Consider the following 27,397-nt stretch of genomic DNA (forward strand, 5'->3'; position numbering starts at 1 on the left):
ATCAAAGGGCATTAAAGGGATGCAGTTCCTGCTGACAGCATTCTAGACTTCAGCAAGAAGCCCACTCATGAATCATTGGGAAAATGTCACCTGAGATTCCCTCAACTGGTGTGTGGGCAGCACTAATGCCCCAAGTGCCAAACCCACGCCTTCCCCCACTTTGCAGCCAGCTTCTTGTGTGGACTTCGAGGGCAGTAGCAAGAGCAAGCTGCATGGATGGGGTATGTGCAGAAAACAAGCCAGTGTCCGCAGGTATGGGAGAAACCACAAACTTAAGCTCTTTTGCCACATTTGGAAAACAAAAGATGTTACTGTCAGCTGAACTGGTAAGTTGTGAGGTCAAAAGGAGATATACAGACTTAAGAATTCTGCTACAAGAGGGAGCAAGATGTGTGGAGCAGATGTGTTCATACAAGAGCAGGGAAAGCACCAGAATAAAAACAGGACAAACAAAAAGTATCTTCCATCTAAAGGCAGCTAGTAGACATTAGAGGAGATGACTGCTGCTTCAAATGCAAACACAGCAAAACAAACCCCCAAGGAATATGAAGAATCAGGGAAGCAACATCACCAAAAGATCATAATAATTCTCCAATACTAAATACAAAGACAAGGAGATATGCAATCCACCAGGTAAAGAATTCAAAATAACTGTTTTGAGGAAACTCCTTGAACTAGAAGAAAACACAGAAAGGCAATTCAAAATCAGGAATCAATACATGAGCAAAATGAGAAATTTAACAAAAATAACAAGAAGGACCAAACAAATTCTGAAGCAGCAGAATTCAATGAGTGAAATAAAGTAATAAAGAACATCGACAGCAGAACTGGTCAGGTGGAAGCTGGAGGACAGACACTTTGAAATAACCCAATCAGAGGAGCACAAAGGGTGAAAAGGGGCAAAGAAAACCTATGTGACCTCTTGGAAACCATGAAAAGAACCAATAACAGAATTGGAATTCAGAAGGAGAAGAGAGAGAGAATGGGACAATAAGCTTATTTAAAGAGAATAATGGCCGAGAACTTCCCAAACCTGGGGAAAGACTTGGATATCCAGGTTCATAAAGCTAATCCATTAACCTATTATTTCAATTCCAAATGATCTTCTCCAAGACACATTAAACTGTCAAAATTCAAAGAGAAAGACCCGGCAAGCAGCTAGAGAAAAAAAAGTTCAGGCTATCAACAGATATATTCAAAGTGTTGAAAGAACAGTTACCAGTTAAGAATATTCTGTTGGGCAAAGATATCCTGCAAAAATGAAGGGGAAGCAAAGAATTTCCTAGACAAAAGCTGAGGGAGTTCATCACTACGGGACTTGCCTTTTAAGAAATAGTGAAAGGAGATCTTCAAACTAAAATGAAAAGACTCTAAGTAACATGAACACGTGAACATATACAACACACTGGTAAGGTGGTGTAAGCGAGATTCAGAAAACTCTTAATTCTGTAATAGGATGTTGTGTTACTGCTTGACTAATATAAAGGTGAAAGGAAACGAGTATGAAAATAACTTTCGCTACTATAATTTGTTAATGAATATACAACGTAAAAAGGTAAATTGTGACATCAAAAACAAAAGAGAATAAAAGAGTAGACATTTTTTTTAAAGAAAAAATTTATTCACCCATTTGACACACACACAGAGGGAGAGAGCACAAGTAGGGGGATAGCAGAGGGATAGGGAGAAGCAGGCTCTCCACTGAGCAGGAAGCCTGATGTGGGGCTCAATCCCAGGACCTCAGGACCATGACCGGAGCTGAAGGCAGACGCTTAACCCACCAAGCCACCCAGGCATCCCAATAGCACAAATAGTTTTTGGGTTTTTTGTTTAATTTTATTTCTTTATTTGACAGAGAGAGAGATCACAAGTAGGCAGAGAGGCAGGCGGGGGCCGGGATGGGGGAGAAGCAGGCTCCCTGCTGAGTAGAGAGCCCAATGCAGGGCTCCATCCCAGGACCCTGAGATCACGAGCTGAAGGTAGAAGCCCAACCCACTGAGCCACCAAGGCATCCCCAGCACAAATAGTTTTAAATGAGATAGTTTGGTTTGGAATCATGGTAAACCAAGACACACATCTGGGGGAATCACCTTGGTTTGTAATTTAAACTACAAAACATTCCATTTTGGGGTCTATTTTAGAATGTTCGAAGAGTTCCAGAATAGGTTCCTTTAGCACATTAATGAAAGGATATAAAGATCAACAAAAAGTTAAATAAATAATAGGTTATTAGAAAGATGGATAATCCTTGATAAATAAATTTGTAAGTACAGTAAAGTGTACAAAATATCACTAAGTGATAGGATGCCAAAATTAGGTTTTGTTTCATTTGGAGTTTTTTTTTTTTTTTTTTAGTTTATTTGGAGTACTAAACCCCACTGTTTCATTTCAACACAGTTAATAGTCCTTGGTTTATGGAGACAATTACATGAAGATGAAGGTGATTTAGCATCTTTATTGGATGAATTAGCTGAGCTATCTATACTAGGTAAAAGAAGGAAAGAGATGGTTACACAGCAGCCAGTCATTGAGATCTCTGTGTAGGGTTGTTTAATGCAGAAAAACTTCAATCTTGGTCACTGTTGTAATAGGCTAAATATATAAAAAGACATAAAAACTAGAATTTTAAATTCTTTTTTTTTAAAGACTTTATTTATTTATTTATTTATTTGACAGAGATCACAAGCAGGAAGAGAGAGCGGGGGGAAGCGGGCTCTCTGTTGAGCAGAGAGCCTGATGCGGGGCTTGATCCCAAGACCCTGAGACCATGACCTGAGCTGAAGGCAGCGGCTTAACCCACTGAGCCACCCAGGCGCCCCCAAAAACTAGAATTTTATTCAAACATTTTCTGCAACTAATGCTAAAATATTTTAAGTTAAATTTTTAAGCAAAATAAGTTTATCTATTTCTTTAAAGATTTTACTTATTTATTTGACAGAGAGAGACACAGTGACAGAGGGAACAACAAGCAGGAGGAATGGGAGAGGGAGAATACTTCCCACTGAGCAGGGAGCAGGATGTGGGGCTTGATCCCAGGACCCTGGGATCATGACTGGAGCCAAAGGCAGATGCTTAAAACTGAGCCACCCACGCACCCAGCAAAATGAGTTAAAAGGAAATCTGTGGCATTCCTCTGATAAAGAGAAGATCACTAAGAGTTGGAAAAAAGCTGCTCTTAGAGCTCACCTCCTCTCAACAAGAGCACTACATTCCTAACCCTAAGGCAGCACACAGAGTCCAAATAAAAGTCTTTGTAAGATCAGACTCCATATTGGCTTAAGACACCTAAAAAATCAAACATATGCAGTACAGGCTGCAAATACCGGAGTCTTTGTCCCACAAAGTATAGTAATTACATTAAACGAACAAGCCAGACATTAAGATGTGACTTCCACTGATTTATGCCTGCCCCAAACAGTCTTCACCAGGCAGATCTCATGTGGTTTTAACAGTGGTGGCCTCTCAATGGCAGTGATGCAGACCCTCTTTCTGTCCAAGCAAATCTGTTGTTATAATGCAAGTTTTTGTTGATTCACACAAATACTTTGGCAAGGGTATCAGCCCCGGTACTGGTAATACATGCTTTTGATGGAGAGCAAACAACATATGTTGATTTATCTAATTTCTTCCTATGTACTGTCTAAATTCCACAATCTACTGAAACAGCCATGTCTCCAGACAGCAAATAGATTCTGTTAGGGTCTACTACTAGACTTGTAACAGCATCCAAATGAAAAATCATAGAATGGGCCATTTTACCTATTTTATTGTCAAAAATTTGATGTGTCTATCTTCATTAGCAGTTTTTTTGTAACAGGAAGCTTGGGATGACTTACTACTCTGTTAATGTGTTTATTGGATTGTAAACCAGAATCTATTTGTGATGAAATCATCACCAGTAACTGATATTTATAAATCATAAATTAACTGTATTTTCAGTGTTGAAAGAGGTCATCATATGAACTGGATCCCAGCTACTGGGTGAACTGATGTCGGTATTATACACATCTTGTCTCTAAGTGAAACTACATGGCAGTTTCTCCCAGATTCCATAAGCTAACAGTGCCATCTGCTGGATAGTAACTGGTTTTTTTTTTTTTTTTTTTTTTTTTTTTTAAGAATAGAAAAAGTAAGGAATATAACAGCTCAGTGTAAATTAAGAGAGAACAGGAAATTGAGGGATAGTATTGTAAAATGCAAGAGAACAAGGAATTATTTTTTATCAAAATTTGTCAAAGGTTATTCTTATAGCATGAATGAGAGAAATTGACTATAGGGGTATTTAAGAAGTATTTAAAGATACTCTATTACATAAAATGTGATGGTTTCTCTTTTAACTTAGCAGTGCATATCTCAATGACCTGGGGAATATATAATCTAAATAATTAAGCCCAAGGTGTCCCTTAGGTTTTTTTTTTTTAATTTTATTTATTTATTTGACAGACAGAGATCACAAGTAGGCTGAGAGGCAGGCAGAGAGAGAGAGGTGGAAGCAGGCTCCCCACTGAGCAGAAAGCCCCATGTGGGGCTCAATTCTAGGACCTTGGGATCATGACCTGAGCTGAAGGCAGAGGCTTTAACCCACTGAGCCACCCAGGCACCCCCACCTTAGGTTGTTTTAATGAGAATTTCAGATAAAAGAATAAGACAGACACATGGATTGTCAAAAGAAATTAAAACTAAAAAATTAATTAAAGTTAAATCAGATAATTTTGATGACTTCCTCTTTAAGTACTATTATCCTAAAAGTAGTCACTATAATTTAAAAAATAAAATATCAAGAGTCAAGATCAACCTAGCAACAAGAAATCATAAAGAAGTAGAACATATAAAATGGGTCAGATAATATGTAAAATGTAATATAGTACTAACAGAACATATACATTAATATTTTATTGATTTTTGATAAATTATATATACATATGTAAGATATATTTGGGAATCCAGTCTTCTGTGTTCATGTCTCCAAGGACTGTGATGCCCAAGCTCTCCTCAGCTGGTGAAATCTCGCATTGAAGAATAAGCTGGTGGGCCTTCTCTGCATACAAGCTGTGTCCTTTCAGGGCGCCTGGGGCTCAGTGGGTTAAAGCCTCTGCCTTCAGCTAAGGTCATCCAGGGTCCTGGGATCAAGCCCTGCATGGGGCTCTCTGCTCAGCAGGGAGCCTGCTTCCCCCTTTCTCTTTGCCTACCTGACTACTTGTGATCTCTGTCAAATAAATAAATAAAAATCTTAAAAAAAAAAAAGCTGTGTCCTTTCTGATCATGTACCTGATCAGATGCCAGGAGATGTAGCCTGCTTCTCTGAGGACCAGAGTGCATTTGGACCTGATGGTGCTCCAGTGGGTAATGGTTGACGATTCAACAACTGAAGTGGCTCATTGACCAACCTCAGATCTTTGAGTTTAAAAGTGTGCAAGGTGATATATTAATGTAGTTTTAATTTGAATCTCCCTGATGGCTAGTGATGATGAACATTTTTTCATGTGTCTGATAGCCATTTGTATGTCTTCATTGGAGAAGTGTCTGTCCATATCTTCTGCCCATTTTTGATATGATTGTCTGTTTTGTGTGTGTTGAGTTTGTGGAGTTCATTATAGATCCTGGATATCAACCTTTTGTCTGTACTGTCATTTGCAAATATCTTCTCCCATTCCGTGTGTTGCCTCTTTGTTTTCTTGACTGTTTCCTTTGCTGTGCAGAAGCTTTTGATTTTGATGAAGTCCCAAAAGTTCATCTTCGCTTTTGTTTCCTTTGCCTTTGGAGACATATCTTGAAAGAAGTTGCTGTGGCTGATATCGAAGAGATTACTGCCTATGTTCTCCTCTAGGATTCTGATGGATTCCTGTCTCAGGTTGAGGTCTTTTATCCATTTTGAGTTTATCTTTGTGTACAGTGTAAGAGAATGGTCGAGTTTCTTCTTCTACATATAGCTGTAGAAAAATATATATTCTTCTACATATAGCTGCCCAGTTTTCCCAGCACCATTTATTGAAGAGACTTTTTTCCACTGCATATTTTTTCCTGTTTTGTCGAAGATTATTTGACCATAGAGTCCATATCTGGGCTCTCTACTCTGTTCCACTGGTCTATGCGTCTGTTTTTATGCCAGTATCATGCTGTCTTGGTGATCACAGCTTTGTAGTAAAGCTTGAAATCACTAGCCATCAGGGAGATTCAAATCAAAACTACATTGAGATATCACCTTACACCAGTTAGAATGGCCAAAATTAGCAAGACAGGAAACAACATGTGTTGGAGGGGATGTGGAGAAAGGGGAACCCTCTTACACTGTTGGTGGGAATGCAAGTTGGTGCAGCCTCTTTGGAGAACAGTGTGGAGAATCTTCAAGAAATTAAAAATAGAACTTCCCTATGACCCTGCCATTGCACTACTGGGTATTTACCCCAAAGATACGGATGTAGTGAAAAGAAGGGCCATCTGTACCCAATGTTTATAGCAGCAATGGCCATGGTCGCCAAACTGTGGAAAGAACCAAGATGCCCTTCAATGGACGAATGGAGGAAGATGTGGTCCATATACACTATGGAGTATTATGCCTCCATCAGAAAGGACGAATACCCAACTTTTGTAGCAACATGGGACGGGACTGGAAGAGATCATGCTGAGTGAAATAAATCAAGCAGAGAGAGTCAATTATCATATGATTTCACTTATTTGTGGAGCATAACAAATAGCATGGAAGACATGGGGAGATAGAGAGGAGAAGGGGGTTGGGGGAAATTGGAAGGGGAGGTGAACCATGAGAGACTATGGACTCTGAAAAACAATCTGAGCGTTTTGAAGGGGCGGGGGGTGGGAGGTCGGGGTACCAGGTGGTGGGTATTATAGAGGGCACGGATTGCATGGAGCACTGGGTGTGGTGCAAAAATAATGAATACTGTTATGCTGAAAATAAATAAATTTAAAAAAAAGAATATAAGAAACAAACAAAAAAAATGTGCAAGGTTTGGAGTTCCAGAACCATCTTACTACCGCCCCCAACATGTCCCATATGCCAAAGAACAACATATATGTAGGTTTTCCTCCTTCACTGCTGCAGGAGGCAGGGTGCATGATCAGTTCAAAGTGGCCTTTGAATCCATCAGAGATTTGTTTGTTGATTTGCTTTGGTATCATGAAGCATAGTGTTTCTCTTCTGCTCACGTTTGGAACTTGCGGGGCTCAGATGAACTGCTGTGTACAGGGCACCCCAAAACCCTCAGAGAACACCTGTGCAGAGCATTGCTGGGCAACAGCTCCCATTCCATAATGTCTACTAATACGAAACAAGGAGACTGATTGCTTTTGTTCTTCTGTTATTTAAGGAGATGAGCAGTAAATGCGGTCTCAGGCTTTAGGTGCCTGGGTTTGAAGTCAGCTTGATCATCTACGTCTGCTGTGATGTGGAGCACATTACCACTTAGCCAAGCCTCAGTCCCTTGGCTGTAAGATGCAGGTAAAATTTCCAAGAGATGGTGGGTGAAAGAATTAAAGAAGATGTTAAATGAAAAACTGTTAGCCCATTGCCCATTGCAAGGTATGCTGTCAAAATAAAATTAAGCAAAAGTGTTTTCCTTTACAAACATCCTATGACCCTATGAGAGGTGACCTGGCAAAACCAAAACCAATATAGTCACCTCCATGTAAGCCTGTCTGTACTCCCTAATCCTCCCAAGGGATCAGAGAGGAGTAAGAGCTCCTGTCCAGGATAAAGTTGGGCCGTCTACTTTGCTTTTGAAAGGAATACAGTTGAACAAAGTTAACCACGTAGAAAAAACTATTATTGCTTATTATTGGCAAATCACTTATGGAATGGCCTGGTTTATTTGCCATTCCAACCTTCTTTTGCAAGGAGAGCTCTTCAAGGAGGGGATCTTAGACTTCATCTAGTCCACATTTTCCTTTTATAAAACAGAGAACAAGTCCAGAAAGGTCAAAAAACTATCTCAAGTTCATTCATTCCTATTTCCCTGCTTTCCTTGTAATAGAATATTATGGGACTAGGAAGCTCAAATGCCCATGCTTGCTTTTCACCCTGGATTTCCTACAGACCAGGACTCCAAGACCCCACAACCCCTTCCTCAGGTAGGACATGCTGGGCTTTCGGAGGGAAGGAGTTGAGCAGTGGGAGGGGTGGGGAAACTCAGCACAGTAAACCCTGACCAGAGAATATGGCTTCCTAGCATATTCTTTTGTCTTCACCCCAGTCTGGCTGGTTCAGCACTGGGAAAGGCTGCAGCTACCGAGTGGGAGCACTCATGGTGTTCTTGGTAGTATTTGAGGGCAGGCCCAGCCAATGGAGCACATTAGTGGACTCCTTCCTGCAGGTGTCCATTCCCTGCTGTGGCCCCGCCCAGGCTGCTGGAATGTGCTCCGGGTGGTGTGGGGGTGTCCCTCCTATATGTCTATGATCTTTACCAGAGCTCCGTCCCCCAGAACTGAAATGAGAGCCTAATAGCAAAAGCACTTTTAACCTACCTCTCAAAAATCTGAGTTATCTGTAACAAAATCCTGCTCTACAACCATTAGCTCCCTGACCCCAGGAGGGCAGCTCCTATTGCCTGCAGCTGCCAACTTGGTGGCCGCAGATGCGGAAGGCAGAGCCCAACCTGTGCGGAGCATGTGGTGTTTGCACTTGCAACGTTTTTTTTTCTTTAGTTGGCATTTTTGACTATCACTTTCTGCTGTATTTGTCCCAGGTCGAGGATTGGATTCCTTCTCACCCCTTCAGGTTAGACCATGGGGAATAAGATCTGAACTGCAGATCTGCGGGGTCCTTTGGGGGTGCTCTGTGATGGCTCTTCCCACATGGAGAGGGGAACACACAGAGCAAAGTGGAGGCAGAATGAGTCACCAGATTCTGGGATGGAAAGGCAAACTTGACCCAAGCAGCTCTTCTACCAACAAGGCATTAGACTGAAACTTGACTGCCCTTGCCTCAGCTGCTAATTTGTCCAGTCTTCCCTGCTGTTCTTAGGACCCAAAGCCTTACCCCAGCAAGGCCACTCCTCTGTGGTATTGTCTCCCTGGCACAGAGAGCACCTTTGCCACTCACCCCAGCTCCCTCACTGACTCAGTCCAGCATCTCGGCACTGCCTAAGTCTAAGTGGCTGTCCTGGGTATAAATAGAAACAAAGCACTAAATCAAGGTGACAGATTATTAAGTTTTCCTTGGACTTGGACCTTTTATCACAGAAAGATAGTTTTTTTATTAGATTTTCTGGGGCCCTCATTATAGCCATCAGCACAATGAGATCAACATAAGGTTGGCTCAATTTTCCATCAACTGTGGAAGTGAAAGCACACCCTGAGATTTTTGTGAATTCTCAGGGGACTATTGTGCTCACGATCATGTGTGAGAAATGTTCCTCTGGCAAGCTTCCTGCACATGCGAGGTTGGAAGGCCACTGGCTCCCACTGCCCCTACACTTGGGGGAGTCCAGCCTCTGCATGGTCAGAACCCACTGTGTGGCCCAGAGGGAGTGATGTGACCTGGGAATGCCCTGGGCAGAGACACCAACCTGGACTTGAGAATATCCAAATCCCCCCGTGTGGGATAACTTCGGAAGGTATAGTCATATTCTGAGGTAGTAGGGATTAGGACTTCCATATATGAATTTTAGAGGAACACAATTCAGCCCATATCAGGGCTATAGGCCCCAGCTTTGGAACAAGCTTATTAATGGTTTCTAAGGATCTAAGTACAAAGTTGGAGATAAATAAAGATTCCCAAATGGAAAGCAGACAGGCTTGAACACTTTAAAATTCTGTTCATGGGGATGCCTGGTGCCTGGGTGGGTTAATCCTCTGCCTTGGGCTCAGGTCATGATCTCAGGATCCTGGGATGGAGCCCCACATAGGGCTCTCTGCTCAGCGGGAAGCCTGCCTCCCCCTCCGCCTGCCTCTCTGCCTACCTGTGTTCTCTCTGTCAAATAAAGAAATAAAATCTTTAAAATTCTGTACATAACCTTCAGGCTATCTTCCTGGGTTAGGAAGGGCTGGAACTGGCTGACACAGAGAATACTTAAGTAAAATCAAGGGCACCTGGGTGGCTCAGTGGGTTAAGCCGCTGCCTTTGGCTCAGGTCATGATCTCAGGGTCCTGGGATCGAGTCCCGCATCAGGCTCTCTGCTCAGCAGGGAGCCTGCTTCCCTCTCTCTCTCTCTCTGCCTGCCTTTCTGCCTACTTATGATCTCTGTCAAATAAATAAATCTTAAAAAAAAAAGTAATATCAAGAACATCATCAAGGCCTGGGTACTATTCACAAGTGAAAGGCCCTTGAGGTGATGGGTGCATATGTGGCCAGGAGGGGGCACTGTCCCCTGCTCCCCCTAGGCCAGAAAGTATACAGGTATAGTGGGCCAGAGAACAGCAGAGGCTCTCCCAAAGCGACCTGCTGTTAAGTCAATGGCTGAACTCTAAGTCACATTTCAAGGCCAGAGTGGTGACGGACCCTTCCTGGGCGCTGCTGCTGGGGGCCAGGTGCTCTCCCCTTCAGTAGCCAAGCAGGGACGTCTGGGCAGAAGCTCCCACACAGCTCTGTCTGGGCAGTCTCTAGATGCTGTAGGACAAGGAGGGCACTGTGGTCACAGTTCTGCCTGGCCCTCTCTGAAGTCTGTCATTGCCAATAGTGGTGGCATCACCCGTCCCTGGAGCTCCCACTCAGGGGGAGAAGAGACTCAGGACTCTGAGGGAAATGGCTCTACAACTTAAGGACATCAGAGTTGAATGGTCCTAGGCCATAGCCATTTTATCCTCTTGTGCTCTAAACAAGAAAAGTGAGACCTAAAGAGGGAAAAAGATCTGCCCAGACCCCGTGAATCAGGCTTTCCGGACTGCTCCAGCCCTGGTGCGGAGACCATGCTGGGGGCCGAAGAAAGGCCTCCTTGCTGATGAAGTGGGTTTGGATGGACACACAGGATGTGGTAATGGATGAGATCAGAGAATGAGCCATGGTGGCTTGAGAGGTAAGAGATCTGATCAGTGAGGGGATGCTTCTTCCAGAACTCTCTACGTCAACCACAAATCTTTGCACATGTCAGGGATCACCCTGGGCTCTTCTCTTTTACTGACATTACATCTAATGATTTCAGGAGACACGTCTTGAAAAGAGAAAGAATTAGATTTCCAAAGTGAGTCATAATTATTATATACGTAATGTGTTACGTATAATGGAGTGTATCTAAGATCTGATATGCTCAGAAACGGCCCTTGTGCCAGGTGGTACAATTCTGACTTTCCAGCTGGTCCAGGCCACCTCTCCATCTTCCTGTTGCTTTTCAACATTATGGACAAACCTCTAGGGCCAGCAAGACTCAGATTCTGTTTCCACAGAATGCTGGGTCTTCTTCTAACTATGGAAAATAACAACAGGAATGCCATATTCTTATACATTTTTGGTCTATATAATTTTAAAACCATACTTATAAGGTTGAAGGTAAAAGAAGGTAAAGAAGTGGGGGGGGGTGCTTGGGTGGCTCAGTAGGCTAAAGCCTCTGCCTTCAGCTCGGGTCATGGTCTCAGGGTCCTGGGATCAAGCCCCGCATCGGGCTCTCTGCTCCGTGGGAAGCCTGCTTCTCCCTATCCCATTCCCCCTGCCTGTGTTCCCTCTCTCGCTGTCTCTCTATCAAATAAATGAATAAAATTAAAAAAAAAAAAGAAAGAAAGAAAGAAAGGAGAAGTTAAGACTGTGAATGGGTGTGCTGGGAGCAAAGAGAATCTAAAAGAGAATAGAAGAGGAACTGGAGACTATTCCTTTGTGAAATTTTGCTACAAAGAGGCACAGAGAAAAGGTGTAGTATCTGTTACAGGAAATGGGCCAAGGGAGTTTGTTATGAAGATGGGAGAAATAACTACATATTTCGGTGATGGGAACAGTCCAGTAAAAACTGATGATTGTGGGGGCGGGAGGGAGGGCCTGGGTGACTCCTGGGTGGCTCAGTGGGTTAAAGTTCCTGCCTTTGGCTTGGGTCATGATCCCAGGGTCCTGGGATCGAGCCCCACATCAGGGTCTCTGCTCCGCGGGGAACCTGCTTCCTCCTCTCTCTCTGCCTGCCTCTCTGCCTACTTGTGATCTCTGTCTGCAAAACAAAACAAAACAAAACAAAAAAACAAAACCTAAAAAACTGATGATGTTGGGGGAGAGAATAGACTGGGAGGAGCGACACCCTGGAGATGATGGGATCTTGCACTCAAGAACAGGATTCCTTTAGGTGGACATAGCAGTAGTTCACCTGCAGTAACAGGCAGGCAGCAGATGGGGACATGAGTGGATGTGGTGGTGAAAGTCTGACATGGTAGGAGTCTCCAGTTCCATTTTTTTGGTGAAATCAGAAGCAAGGAAGGGAGAGGTGGTGGGAAGGACTGAAGAGAGAAGAGGAGATGTGAAATACTCACTTGGAAGAATGGCACAGTTGAGGCAAAGTTAGCATTACTGAGCTGAGGGTGGTCAGTATGGTTTTGGGTTTCCCCCCAGCAATTCGTTGTAGTGTGCAGTAGATGCAGAATTGGGTTTACCCAGGGCTCTAATTTTACCAAGCAGATATAATGAGGTGACAGAGAGGTGAGGCAATATACAAGAGACTGACAACGATTGCCCATGGAGTTTAAGTTAATTTACTAGGGAAGGAAAAGTCATCAAGGGAGGAAGGTAATAAGATCTGGGTCAGAGATACTGGCTGGATTACAGTTGGCTTCAGGGCATTAGAGGGAGTAACCTGGTAAGATAGGAGGCGGCAGTCAGTGTGGGATGCTCTGGGGACTGCGACGCTTGGACCTGACAAAGTCTAGGGTCTGATCACAGGCAGAGTGAGGGGCTGATTTTTAAGACAGGACAAGAGTGCAACTCATGGAGTCAAGAGAATGTTGGGATTATCTACCAGTATACTGAAAGCTCCAAGAAGTGAGAGGGATACTGTTGGAGGGAGTTAAATAATTACACACTCTTGACAGATGAGAGAAGTGTGTGCCCTGTAGGGTAGCCCTCCCTAGCACCGCAGAGTAAATACTTGTGGGATATTGAGGGACAGAATGCGCTCACGGGGAAAAGCATGAAGCATGAAGGAGTAAGCCTAGGTTCGTGGGGGTAGAACTGAGTCTCAGGAGCACTGGTGAGATCATACTAAAAAGAAAACCTCCCAGACAAGAGGGAGACATACACTCTGAAAATGTACCCAGCTTTGTAGCCACGAGGACATCCCAGCTCATCTGAGATGGGGGTTAGATGAACTTCAAGGCAGACCCTCAGGTGGGAATGGGCAGGGCCCTGGCAAGGTAAACCTGTGTCGGAAGAAACTGCAGGAGGCTGCGTTCTTCCAAGGAAAACCCCCTTCCCAGGACCAGAGAACGTGCTGAGTCAGTTTGTCCCTGCCTTCAGTCTTGGTGCGGGCAAAAGAGGGAATTACAGCACTAAAGAGGTCCGAGAATGTCCAGCTCTTTGAGGATGAGCAGGCAGATGAGCCAGACAGACTTCCGACCATCGGATATTCCAAAAGGCCACGGAGGAACCCGATGCCAGCGGCATTCGGAGGGGACGGACGGGAGCCATGACTCCGGTTGACCGAGACTAAATATGTTACTTCGTCTTTCGTCCTACACCAAGGAACGGGCTCCAGGCCGCACTGTCGCCACGGCCTCCGGGGGAACTGGGATGTGCTCCGCGAAACGACTCGGATTCCCAACGCTAGGTTGACAGTGCCACCGCCGGCCCATCGGCCTGGAAGGGGCGGGGCGGCGCGCGGCCCTCAGGTTGGATCGCTTTGCGCAGTCGTCGCCTGGGCCCGTCCTCAACCAATCAGGAGCCTCCTTCTGGCTTTCCCGAGAGTCGTCCTTTGGCCGGTCTCTTTCTTTTTTTTTTTTTTTTTTTTTTTTTTTTTTTTTAAAGATTTTATTTATTTATTTGACAGAGAGAGATTACAAGTAGGCAGAGAGAGAGAGGAGGAAGCAGGCTCCCTGCTGAGCAGAGAGCCCGATGCGGGACTCGATCCCAGGACCCTGAGATCATGACCTGAGCCGAAGGCAGCGGCTTAACCCACTGAGCCACCCAGGCGCCCCGGCCGGTCTCTTTCTTCTGCCTCCTTGTTTCCTGCCGGACGGTGGAGTCCGCGCGTAGGGTGCACTTCCGTTTCCGGCGCTGTCCATGCGGGCCTGAGAAGTAGCAGTTGTGAACCCGGTAACGGCCGCGGTAGGGGAGGCGGTGGCGGTGGGGTCCCGGGGACTGGGGCTCTGAGAGTTGTGCGAATCGTGCTTGGCAAGGTCGGCCAGGACAGTCTTTGCCCCTGAAGAGCGCGTCAGGCGCTGGCCCAGTCGCACACAGTACCTGCCGGAGTCTTGCTCCGAGGTCATTGGGAGCGGCTGAATGAATTCGTGCCGAGAGCCCAAGCGGGGTGGGGAGGTGGCAGGGAGGAGAGAGAGGTCGTGTCTTGGCGGGATAATCCTAGCAGGTGACTCAAACCTGGGCCAGATCTATTGATTCCAAGTTGTGCCTTTCCCATCCCTCTCCCCGCCCCCAAAGAGGGAGAAAAGTGTCAGTTCAAGTTTGGAATCAAAATGTAGAAGGGAAGAAAAATAAGGTCCTGCAATCACATAGCTGTTTAGTTTCACAGCGGTGCCTAGAACGCGGCTCTCCGAACTCCTGGCTGCTGTTTCATGACATTATGCTGGTATATATGGGCTTCCTATTTGCGCTGCTGTGCCTCTGACCGATCTAAGTGCAGCCTTCTCCTGTGGTCCCTTTACTGCATGGCATGAAAGATACTCTTTGGATTTCCTTCGCGGCCAGATCACAGCTGTTGTCCTCTCTTGGCAAAATGCCTAGTACCTCATAGGCAGACACAAATATTTATATAACTAAAATTAATTTAGTATCCTGAGTGAAGTGACCTTTTTTTTTTCTCTTTTCTTAGTTTCTTTCTTTCTTTCTTTCTTTTTTTTATTAGCCAAGTACTCAGATTGTATGCAGCCTGGTTTCCCAAGAACTCATTCAGTGGTTCTCAATGTATGGGCCATGACCTCCTGGGACACTCATAAATCTTTGTTAGGTTTCTGCAGATCCATGTGATTGATCTCCAGGCATTGTTCACAACCAGCCATATCTCACACATCTAGAAGTTACTGTTTTTTAAAAATGCATATAAGTGGTTATTATAATTTAAAAGTTTTATAGAATCCACAGGTACTAAAAGTAACACATGCTATCATGTGGGAGGATTATTAAAATGCTTTAATCTGTTAAAATGTCTTAAAGATGGTTTAAGTTTGGAAACCACTTCATTAGTCTAATTGATATTTTGGGCTGAGCAGTCCTGTATGGTAACTACTTGTCACATATGGCTATTTAAATTTAGAATGGAATTAATTAAAATTATATTCAATTTCAGTTTCTCAGTTTCACTGAGTACATTTTAAGTTATCAGAAGCCACATGTGGTAAGTGACCACTGTGTTGAAAAGTATAGGTATAGAGTATTTTCATTATTACAGAAATAGTGCTGATATAGACACTTAAGATGAATAAAAAGTAACTTAAGCAGAAGTAACTAACAAATCTAATTTATAACATAACAGAAATGAAACTGGGAATAGTATTAAGCAGCTTCTATCCTTGTTGCAGGAATACCTTATCTCTTCATAAAGAAAGAAATGGAATTTACTCTTTTTCCTTGGGTGTTTTCTGGATTGTAAAATGCTTCCCACATCCCTGCCTCACCAATGTAGGTTAGAGTTACCTGTGAATTGGTAAAAAGCCACTATGGAGACTAAGGACCAGAAGAAACACAGAAAGAAAAACAGTGGGCCCAAAGCTGAGAAGAAAAAGAAACGACATCTGCAGGATCTCCAGCTTGGAGACGAGGAAGATGCCCGGAAAAGAAATCCCAAAGCTTTTGCAGTCCAGTCTGCTGTGCGGATGGCTCGATCCTTTCACAGGTATGTTTAGCTGGAGTCTAGTTGTTCATTCCATTTATTCTTTTTAAACAGTAGGAACCTCCCCAGATGATGTTTGGATTCATGAGTCTTTAGCAGCTTTGAAGGACATGCTGTATTCCTTTTACTAAAATGTGACCAGGGCGCCTAGGTGTGACTCAGTTGATTAAGGATCCAACACTTGATGTCACTTGATCTCTGCTCTTGATCTCAGGGTCGTGAGTTCAAGCTCTGCATTGGATCTGTGCTAGGCATGGACCCTACATTAAAAAAAGTTAAAAAATAGATAAAATGTGAGCAAGTAGTCTTTCTGTGGAAGCTGCCTTGTCTCCATTATTAGCCCATATTGGCTTTTTTTGTCCAAGAGAAAAAAGCTTTAGAGTTTTTCTTTATAGAATTTCTCTGTGGACTGGTAGGTGGCTCTGTCAGTTAAGCATCTGACTCTTGATGTGAATTCAAGCCTGGCATAGGACCCCACGCTGCGCATGGAGCCTACTAGAAAGAAAGAAAGAATTTGTAAAATTTCAACAGTTTCTGTGGTAATAGGTGTGCTTGTATTTTTTTTCTGGATATGTTTCATGTAATATGTAATAATAGCTTTATTTAATGAGTTCTTATTATATGTCAGGCAGTGTACTTTGAACATTATTGAATTAAATTCTATTAAGAGAGCCAAATTTAACTCCAGAACTCCTGCTGTTACTCATTATGATACACTGCCTGCATGTTTATCTTTTTTTTTAAACTATTACAGTCAGGTAATAAAGCAATCAGATTTAAGCTGTGTAGAGTTTTTAATACTCTGTACTTACTGTTGAAGTCAATCTGTTACATGTTTACTAAAGGGGTTATTTGGATTGGGTCTAGAAGTTATCAAGTTAATTGTATCCATATTGTCTGTTCTGCTGTCTTTAAAATCTTTCCTTGTAAGAATGATGCCTTTTATATTTTGAAAATGGATTTAGTTTTTCTTTCTTTTTACAAATAGGACTCAGGATTTGAAGACAAAAAAGCATCACATTCCAGTGGTTGATCGAACTCCATTAGAGCCCCCACCAATAGTGGTAGTAGTGATGGGGCCTCCAAAAGTTGGAAAGAGCACTTTGATCCAGTGCCTCATTCGGAACTTCACCAGGCAGAAGCTGACAGAGATCAGAGGCCCTGTAACGATCGTGTCAGGTAGGAGTGTGCTACCCCAGGCTGATAGGGCATATGTCATCTGAGGGACAGGCATGTCTTTGCTGAACATTTTCTTGTCTGGTAAATATTAAAGTAATGCTCTCGCTTCTTGTTACCTCTCTTATAATACTAAATTGGCTATAGCTTCAAAAAAGGATAGATTCCCCAATGTAATAATGATATAGATGTATACCTTATTCTGACTGCTATCTGGATTTGCCAAGTGTGTTCCTCTGAAGTTTGGCAGGGCTGGGCAGCCTGGGTTGTTCATGGTGACCACCTTCATTTAATAGGTAGTAAGTATCTGCTGTGTGTCAGGCATGCCTTCTTGACCTCATGAAGCCACATTGTTAGGGAAGTGAGGGAGCTTTCTTTTTCTATGAGAATTTGTCTGATCTAGAAGTTGGTGACCTTTCTGTTTGAGGGAAGATGAAACAAATCCCCAAAATGGCAATGGAAGAATCTGAAATTTCTTTCCTTTTTAAAAAGATTTTATTTTTAAGTAATCTCTCCACCCAACATGGGGCTTGAACTCACAACCACAAAATCAAGAGTTGCATGCTCTATTGACTGAGCCCCTAAAATTTCTTTTTTTTTTTTTTAATTAACATAGGATATATTATTTGCTTCAGGGGTATAGGTTTGTGAATCATCAGTCTTACACAGTTCACAGCACTCACCATAGCACATACCATCCCCAATGTCCATAACCCAGTGAAATTTCTGATTATAGCAATAATATAGTTGGATGGAGGCTTTTCTTTTCTTTTCTTTTAAGATTTATTTACTTATTTTAGAAAGAGAGCATGCAAGCGCAAGTGGGGGCAGGGGTAGAGAGAGAGAATCAGCTAGATTCCCCACTGAGTGTGGAATCTGGAGCCCAATGCAAGGCTCGATCCCAAGACCCCGAGATCATGACCTGAGCCAAAACCAGGAGCGAGGTGCTTAACCAACTGAGCCACCCAGGTGCTCCAAGCCTTTTTTTTTTTTTTTTCTTAAATCTAAAAGGCATTCCTGTCATTTTGACAGATTTCTTTTTAATTTTTTTTTTTTTTTTTTTTTTTTTTTTTAAATAGACTCTTACCCCATTGTAGGGCTTGAACTCCTGACTTGGAGATCAAAAGTCACATCCTCCACTGACTGAGATAGCCAGGGACCCCTTTGTTTGTTTGTTTGTTTGTTTATTTATAGTAAACTCCACCCCTAACGTGGGGCTTGAACTCGCCACTCTAAGATCAAGAGTCTCAGACTGATTCCTTGTACCTTAAGTTAGAAATAATGATTGTTCGATGAAAATTCTCTTACATTAAGTTAGAGGATGTTTTTAGCTTAATGGAAACTTGGGAAACTTTGATAAAGATAGAAGTGTTGGCCTACTGCTGAATGGCAGGATCATGGTCATAATGAATGTGCTTCTGTGCTCTTTCCAGTCAGAATTTTACCTGTTTAAGCACTTAATTCATGTGTATAGACTTTCAATATTATTTTAAAATTAGGGAACATAGCAAGAAAACTTTACTGGATAGAATTTAAAATGGTAATTAGAATAAATGGATACATTATTTCAGGATTTTTTAAAAGTAAAATTGGGGGGGGGCGGTTCCTGGGTGGTACAGTCAGTTAAGCATCCCAGCTCTTGATTTAGACTCTTGTCATGATCTCAGGGTTGTGAGATCAGGCCCCATGTGGCGCTCCGCTTGAGATTCCCTCTTTCCCTCTCCCTCTGCTCCTCCCCCTACTAACATGCTTGCTCTCTAAAATAAAATCTTTAAAGAAAAATAAAATTTTTGTCTTTTCACTTCCAGGTAAAAAGCGCAGACTCACCATTATTGAATGTGGGTGTGACATTAATATGATGATTGATCTGGCTAAAGTGGCGGATTTGGTAAGTCAGTGGGGGCAGTGTGAATTTCCCATGAGGACTTAACAGCAGTGTGGTCAATTATTTATCTCATGCTGAAGGAAAGAAAGGCTTATTATTAAAGGGATGGTGAATATAATCAGGGATACCATCAGTGTGTTTGAACTGATGATAATAATATGGTTATAATATATAATTATATAATATTGTGATAATTGTTGAGTAATATATAATAAAAATGGAATATGCACAATGAAATGTAGTCTCAAACCTAAAAGCAAATTAAAGAAAAAAACCTTTAGCAAACATAGTTAATTAAGATATACATACAGATATACAAACACGTAAATATATAAGTAGTAAGACTATTTCTTGAACCCTTACTAGGCATTGTGCTAACAACTTTCTAGAAATTTAGTTCATCAAATCCCCCAGTATGCCTTAGAGGTAGTAGGTATTATCTCCAGTTTACAAAGGATGAAACTGAGGCCCTAGAAGTTAAGTAGTTTGTCTGAGGATGGGAACTTGGCTCTTGGTGGTGTCAGAAACTCCAGTTCTTAATGATTATGACAAAATAAGTACATGAATTGCTTTTGAGAAATTGTCAGAGTTTATAATAGAAAATCTAGACAGTGCATAGTGTATGAAAATTGTGCAGCTTTGATTACATTTAATGGTAATGTTCATTAATCACATTTTATTTAATTATTTTTTATTTATTACATTTTAAATTAACAAAAATCTAAGAAAAAAATAAAGCCGTATTGTTTAGGAAGAGTGGGGTAACGGAGGTTGTTTTTTGGTTGGTTTTTTGGTTCAACAATTTCTGGAAAGCTCTTTGGTGACATGAGCTACAGATTTTATCCTTTGGCCCAGGAAGTGTCCTAAAATATAAAATAAAAAGTAATTTAATGTAGATATTACAGCTCTGCCATTCTAATGTCAGAAAACTCAATGCCATTCAAATTTTGAACATGTAATGCTACTATTAATAAAAAATGTGTCATTGTCAACATAAACTAGTATAAACTAATGTTTTTGAAATGATTTAAATAATTTAGCATATCAATAATTGGTTTCTTTTTTATGTAAAATATACCACATTTTTAATTTTAAAGATTTTATCCAAGTTCATAATTTTAAAAGCATAGATATATTAAGAAAGATGTCTTTTTTTTTTTTTTTAAGATTTTATTTATTGTTTGACAGAGAGAGATAACAAGACAGGGAACACAAGCAGGAGGAGTTAGAAAAGGAGAAGCAGGTCTCCCACTGAGCAGGGAGCCTAACTTGGGGCTCTATCCCAGGACCCTGGGCTCATGACCTGAGTCGAAGGCAGACGCTCAACAACCAAGCCACTCAGGCGCCCCAAGAAAGATGTCTTTCATATACATCTTTTTAAGACTTAAAAAGGAACTCATGCGGGACGCGTGGGTGGCCTGGTCATTGAGCGTCTGCCTTTGGCTCGGTTCTTGAGCCCAGGGTCCTGGGATTGAGCCCCACATGAGCTTCCTGCTCAGCAGGAAACCTGCTGCTGCTTCTCCCACTCCCCCTGCTTGTGTTTCTCTTTTGCTGTCTCTCTGTCACATAAATAAATAAAATCTTAAAAAAAAGGAACCCATGCATTTGGTAAAATAATAAAACTGTATTACAGAGTACAATGCATGTTTTCTCTTCTCTGCTCTGACCCCATCTCTCAATTTCCCTGAAAGCAATATCCTAGATTTGTATATAAATATACATGCTACCCTTTTAAAGCATATGCTATTTATTGTACATGTTCTGTACTTTGCTTTCTTTTTCACTCAGTATGTCTTAAAAATATATAAGTACTGTAGCTCAATCTCATTCTTTTAAAGCATTATGTTGCATGTACATTAATTTTTAAACTTTCTTTAAAATGTTGATTGTTCTGCCTTGGGTTGTCGTAAAACCTAAGTCACAGCAGAGGCATGTTCATACATGGATTTGTGTCTGTGTGTACGTGTGTGCTTTGAAGGAATAATGCAGTCTTCATTTATCTTTAGTTGACAAGATTGTCAGCTAAGGGGCTGTTGCTACCTATTCCTCTCTTCCCACAACGAATTGCTTGCCCCTTGGCATTTTGTGGTGTCAGATGGGATATTGGGCTATTCCACTGCCAGCCTGCTCACCTTCAGCCTGTTCAGTGGCGTGGAAGAACTCTGTGTACCAGCTTGGCCTGTGGTCTGCAGTGGCAGCTGTGCTTTCTTGGAATGCTCAGTGGCCCACTTTCATGTATTTTTATGGTTTAGGATTATGAATAATGAATATTCCTTAATTTAACCAAAGATAAGTGTTTCTGGTTCTGTGTGTGTGTGTGTGTGTGTGTGTGAATTAGCTACAGAAAGATGGGAGCAGAGATGTCTTTAATATCTTAAAACTAGACATATCCAGGAATCAATTCTGAAATTATTTTGCATGTTTAAAGAGTCAGATCTTAAAAGTTGGTCTTATATGCTTATATTTTCTTAGATTAGCATTTGTAACTACTATTTTTTGGCTCAATTCTAAAGTGGTAGCTTTTTAATTTTTTTAATTTTCTGAGCAATTGCATGTTACAAATTAACAAATAAGATAGCGCTTACTATATACCTCCCAGCAAAATTTTTTTTCCCTGTGAGATGACTGAAACAAAAATACTTGGTTTTCTTACGTTTTTGGTACTTTTCATTGATTACCACTTCATCCCATTTTTTGGATGTCAGAGATCTATTACTTCGTTTCTTGTTAGAGACCTGTTATTTGGCCTAAAAATACCTTATAAAAATTTTTATTTCTTGAAGTGAGGACCTTCCAGGTGAGGGCCAAATTAGACCCAGCTTTTTCTGAGTTATTTCTAAACATCCAGTTTCTTGAAGTGGAAACTTATATTGTGGTGGATTTTGTCTCATGGCCTTTTAGAGAAAGTGAAAGTGTGGTATTTTCTCTGTCATGATGATCCCTAAATAATCATTTGATTTAGTCCAGAATAGGAGTTGGCAAACTTTTTCGGTAAAGGGCAAGATGGTAAATTATCTTAAGCTTTGTGGGTCATAGTTTCTCTTGCAGCTGCTTAACTTTGTCATTGTAGTGCAAACACAGGTGTATGCCATTCATAAATAAATTAATATGGCTGTGTTCTAGTAAAACTTTAGTTATAAAACAGGTCATGGGTCAGCTTTGGCTCAAGGACCATAGTTCGCTTATGGTCTATTTTGAGTAGTTTCCTTGAATAATTGTGTTTTTTGTTTTAGGTTCTGATGCTTATAGATGCCAGCTTTGGGTTTGAAATGGAAACATTTGAATTTCTAAACATCTGTCAAGTACATGGCTTTCCCAAAATTATGGGTGTTCTCACTCACTTAGATTCCTTCAAGTATAATAAACAACTGAAAAAGACAAAGAAGCGATTAAAACACAGGTTCTGGACAGAAGTCTACCCGGTAGGAAGAGAATTAATTATTGAATACTAACACTATAATTAAAAAAAAAAGGTTGAGTAGGATAGATTAATAAGCATTCCTTCAGGATTCACCTTTGGAGTTTCTTTTATATATCTGTTCATTGTCCCTGGAATATTTCCTTAAAATAGTCTATACTTCAGTGTGTCTCATTTGTCTCTGTAGTCCCCCAGCACCAGGCAGTACCTGGCTCTAAGTGTTTTAGATTTGGGATTATTTAATAGGGTTTGTCCGAAGTTTCTGCTAGTTATAGGACCAGGGACTATAGTGCACACATACTGGCACTCCACCGTCCCCTGCATACTGCTGTGGCCCACTGGTCATAGAGTTTTTTCCTCTGCCCAGGAGCCTCTCTGTCCTCTCTGTGCAGTACTCTAGACAGATGCCACTAATTGACTGGAGAGCAGTTCTGAAGCTAAATGTATTTGCACTTCTGCCTGTACTAAGCCCTGCTAAGATGAGTACTGAAAGAAGGCAGAGAAGTTGGGGAAGCACTGATAAGTGGTTTGTTAGAAGTCCCCCTTAGGATTGCTTCTTATTTAGAGGTCTTAATTTTGATGTAGTATTGACAAAAATTTAATTGAAATTTATGTTTTTTTCTTTTTTAATGTTTAGGGTGCCAAGCTGTTCTATCTTTCTGGAATGGTACATGGAGAATATCAAAACCAAGAAATTCACAATCTGGGTCGTTTTATTACAGTTATGAAGTTTAGGCCTCTTACATGGCAAACCTCTCATCCTTATATCCTAGCAGACAGGTAAAAAGTACATGTAAAGTTTTTCTTTCTGGCCTGCATATTTCAAGCTACAAAGGTCATAAAAAGAACATTAATAGAGCTTATTTTGGAATAATGAGGGAGAAATATAGTTAGTGGAGAATACCTACTTTTTTGTATTATTACCCAAAGATGCTGTGGCTTCAGAAGTAAAGTATGAAATGTTTAGAAAAATGTGAGGCTTTTGAAGCATTTAAGGCTATATAATATGGTCCTATCCTGCTTTTTCAACCTTCATCTCAGTGATAACTGCTTTGGACCATGGTGTTCTAGTCACCCAGATGTGCCCTTGTGCATTCTTTCCTTTATGTTTTTTCCATATTGTTTTCTCAGCCTGGAATCCCTTTCTCTACTTGCCAGAATCCAGGACATACCAGAAAACCTAAGTCAAAGCTTACTCCTCTTCCACAAAGGATTTTTCTGCATATGTATTCATCTCTTCCTTAACCCTAGGTGTACGTTATTTCCCACTTCTGGTATCTTACCCACAGAAGGTATATTATGTAGAGCCTAAGAGCAGTGCAATCATGTGTTTGCTTCTTTTCCTCTGGTAGATGATGAAATGCACTTCCTTATTTCTGTATCTCTTTTAATTTTCTCAACAACGTGTTCAGTCTTTGACACTTGAAGGGAGGTACAAAAACATTGACATTTATTTCTGCCATATGATTGGGTTTTATTTTTCTAGGATGGAAGATTTGACAAACCCAGAAGATATTCGAACAAATATCAAGTGTGACCGAAAGGTGTCTCTTTATGGTTATTTAAGAGGAGCACACTTGAAGAATAAAAGTCAAATTCACATGCCAGGTATCCTTTTCTTATAAAATGTACCAAACTTGTGGAGCTCTTGGGATGAGTTACTTCATTTCTGAGGAAAACTGAAAAATGGCCAAACAAGATAGAGCCACATTGCCAGAAATTTTAAGACTAACTCAGCTCTGCCTCAGCTAGCAAAGGTGTTGAGTTGACCAAATCCCCTCTGCCCTGATGATGGTGGTTAGCTAGAGAGGCAGAGTGCCAGTGACAAACGATATCCTTGTGGCTGAAGCCTTCCACCTGTGGGCTGTTTTAGTTGACAGCTGATACACTTAACAGCTCAAGCCATCTTCCTCTATCTGTCTTCCAGGTGTAGGAGATTTTGCTGTGAGTGATGTCAGTTTCCTCCCGGACCCTTGTGCACTTCCTGAACAACAAAAGAAGCGCTGCTTAAATGAGAAGGAGAAGTTGGTTTATGCACCGCTCTCTGGAGTTGGTGGTGTCCTATATGACAAAGATGCTGTCTATGTCGATCTTGGTGGCAGCCATGGCTTCCAGGAATCGGTAAGAGGAAAGTTACAGGAAGTACTGTAGTCAGCTTTTATATACTGAAACTTTTTAATCTTTATTTGTATTTATGGTAAAAGCTACAATGTATATTTTAAATACACAGAATACTCAATTGCACTAAGAGAAAGTAAAAGTCATGTTCTTCATTCTGTTCCTAAGACATACAGGGGATCCTAGGTCTTTTAGCATGAACGTTGCAAGCGGTTTGGTGCTTGTACTTCCTATCTGTCTTTATATAAGCATACTTCATTTTATTGTGCTTTGCTTTATTGCATTTCATCAGTATTGCCTTTTTTACAAATTGAAGGTTTGTGGCAACCGTATATTGAACAAGTCTATCAGTGCATTTTTTCCAATAGCATTTGCTCACTTTGTGTCTCTGCGTCACATTATGTTAATTTTCACAGTATTTCAAATGTTTTCATTATTATTATATTTGTTATAGTACCTGTCATAAGTGATTATCACTAATGATTGGGATTTTTAGCATAAAGTATTTTTTAATTAAGGTGTGTACATTTTTTTAAACATAATGCTATTGCAGTCTTCATAGTTACAGTATAGTATAAACATAACTTTTATAAGTACCAGGAAACCAAAAAATTCATTTGACTTGTTTTATTGTGGTCGTTTAGAACCAAACCCACAGTATCTCTGAGGTATGCCCATATAATATCAGTTTGTTTTCTAGCTCTCTTTGGTCTTTCTTTTTGTTTTCCTCCCTAAATATATACCTATTTATCTAGATTATATTATGTATATTTAGATTATTATATGTATATTTAGATTATTAGGTGTTATATGTAAATACCATGTATTTGTACACATATAGATGGTCTTCGTGTGTGTGTGAGAGAGAAGTAATTTTTATTTTTTTTAAAGAATTTATGTATGTATTTGAAAGAGAGGGAGAGGGCTAGACAGAGCATGAGAGAGAGCATAAGCAGTGGCGTGGGGGCAGAGGGAGAAGCAGGCTCCCCTCGAAGCCTGCTCAAGCTGAGGGTCCCAGGATTGTGATCTGAGCCGAAGGCAAACAGTGAACTGACCGAGCCACACAGGTGCACCCCATACTTTATTTTTTTATTTTTTTAAGTGGGCTCTATACCCAGTGTGGAGCCCAACATGGGGCTTGAACTCAACTCTGAGGTCAAGACCTGTACTGAGATCAAGAGTTGGATGCTTAATTGGCTGAGCCACCCAGGCTTCCCATAATATTTCTTATATGGGCTCCAACTTGAAATGCTCGTGCAACTTTTGGTGGGCACCTAAGAATATGTGATTCCATTGTTCCCTGTTAGTATTTGTAGAGCTGCTACAGTTTTCTTTATAGCTGTGTGGTATTTCATTGTCTGAATAAATCTTATTTATTGAACCAACCCTTGGAAATCTGTGGGGAGGTTACCCCCAGCTTCCCCTGGTTTGAACATTGCTGCAGTTAGCACCCTCAAGCATGCAGTTTGGTCACTGGGAGGGATCTTTCAATGCAATAAATTCCTTGAAGTGAAAAGTTTGAATCAAAAGCAGCAGAATTTTTTTAAATGAACCCTAGATTTTCATTTCTTTATTCTGCAATGGAATTTTATTGGGCAGACTACATGTTTTGTGTAGCATTGGCACTTAAGGTTTTTCTAGCTAAGTAGGTTATCAGGTTATATACTCCATGAACTTTGAAAAAGTTTAATGAATAAAGAGGTCAATTTTAGACCTTAAGATTTTATTTTTGAGGCAATAAGAAATATTTTCTGGAACTATGTTTAGGATAAATTTGAGAAACTGATTGAAACCAGTTTGTCTCTCTTAAGAATTCTTGTGTGTTCCTCACTTTGATTTTCTTGGTGGCCTTAACAGGACGAGGTGAGACCAACCCATGAACTGGTACAAAGTCTTATTTCCACCCATTCCACTATTGATGCCAAGATGGCTTCAAGTAGAGTGACACTTTTTTCTGATTCCAAACCACTGGGGTCAGAGGATATAGATAATCAAGGGTAAGTTTACCATTTTTTTTGTTTTTCATAAAAAAATATGTTACAGATGATTATTTCACCTATCATTCTGCCATCAACACACATTTTGGTGGGATTCATTCCAGGTTTTGGGGGTTTTTTTTTCTTTGCTTGATATATACATATGTTTCTGAGGGCTTTTCAGTAATGTGACCTTACATGGAGGTATTCTTGAAATAATTATACGGGATCCAGTTTTTAGCAAACCCAGAATATTCCTCAGATATCACAAAATTTTTTCTATAGGTTGCTTTTGGTTTCTATAGGTTGCTGAGGCCACTTGGTTTTCTTTTCTTTCTTTCTTTCTTTTTAAAGATTTTATTTATTTATTTGACAGAGATCACAAGTAGGCAGAGAGGCAGGCAGAGAGGGAGGAGGAAGCAGGCTCCCTGCCAAGCATAGAGCCTGATGTGGGGCTTGATCCCAGGATCCTGGGATCATGACCTGAGCTGAAGGCAGAGGCTTTAACCCGCTGAGCCACCCAGGCGCCCCTTGGCTTTCTTTTAGTGGCCAAATTCCTAGTACAAGCAGAGTAAGGAAGCTTGTTCAGGTGGCCATTGAGAAGCTACGTATCCTGTCTCTTAACGTTTTCCTTAGATTATATTGTGGTATGTCCTGGGTCATTACCCACTAATGTGTAGCTTATTTGAATTATTTTTAGTTTGGGTTGGGAACTAGTATATCTTATACATAGTGAGTGTTTTGGTTTTATTTAGTGATTTATATGACTCCCAGTAAAAATAAGTCTGAAAATGATTGAAATTATCTGGTTTATAACTTATTATAAATATATACAAAGGAAAATTTTTTGGAAAAGTTTATTTGCTGCCTTCTAATTAGCAGGTGGTATCGGTGATAGTTTAGA

General features: G+C 41.1%; 1 protein-coding gene across 4 annotated transcripts in view; it reads left to right on the forward strand.

The window, feature by feature from the left end:
• The first annotated feature begins 7,325 nt into the window (after positions 1–7,325).
• The window catches only part of BMS1 (BMS1 ribosome biogenesis factor), a 50,855-nt gene continuing 30,783 nt past the window's right edge, over positions 7,326–27,397 (forward strand). For 2 of the 4 annotated variants that reach the window (XM_059169520.1, XM_059169523.1), the window contains exons 1-10: positions 7,326–7,456; positions 7,989–8,085; positions 15,714–15,923; positions 16,909–17,099; positions 18,905–18,984; positions 22,215–22,403; positions 23,037–23,179; positions 23,886–24,007; positions 24,327–24,520; positions 26,375–26,514. In XM_059169520.1, the coding sequence (XP_059025503.1) occupies positions 15,748–15,923; positions 16,909–17,099; positions 18,905–18,984; positions 22,215–22,403; positions 23,037–23,179; positions 23,886–24,007; positions 24,327–24,520; positions 26,375–26,514 (1,235 nt within the window). In that variant the 5' untranslated portion in view covers positions 7,326–7,456; positions 7,989–8,085; positions 15,714–15,747. Of the gene's footprint in view, positions 7,457–7,988; positions 8,086–14,060; positions 14,171–15,609; positions 15,924–16,908; positions 17,100–18,904; positions 18,985–22,214; positions 22,404–23,036; positions 23,180–23,885; positions 24,008–24,326; positions 24,521–26,374; positions 26,515–27,397 lie in introns of those variants that run through there. The other 2 variants (XM_059169521.1, XM_059169522.1) reach the window with 2 other exon arrangements.

The sequence above is a fragment of the Mustela lutreola genome, chromosome 4 (assembly GCF_030435805.1).
Source record: "Mustela lutreola isolate mMusLut2 chromosome 4, mMusLut2.pri, whole genome shotgun sequence".
Taxonomy (NCBI): Eukaryota; Metazoa; Chordata; class Mammalia; order Carnivora; family Mustelidae; genus Mustela; species Mustela lutreola.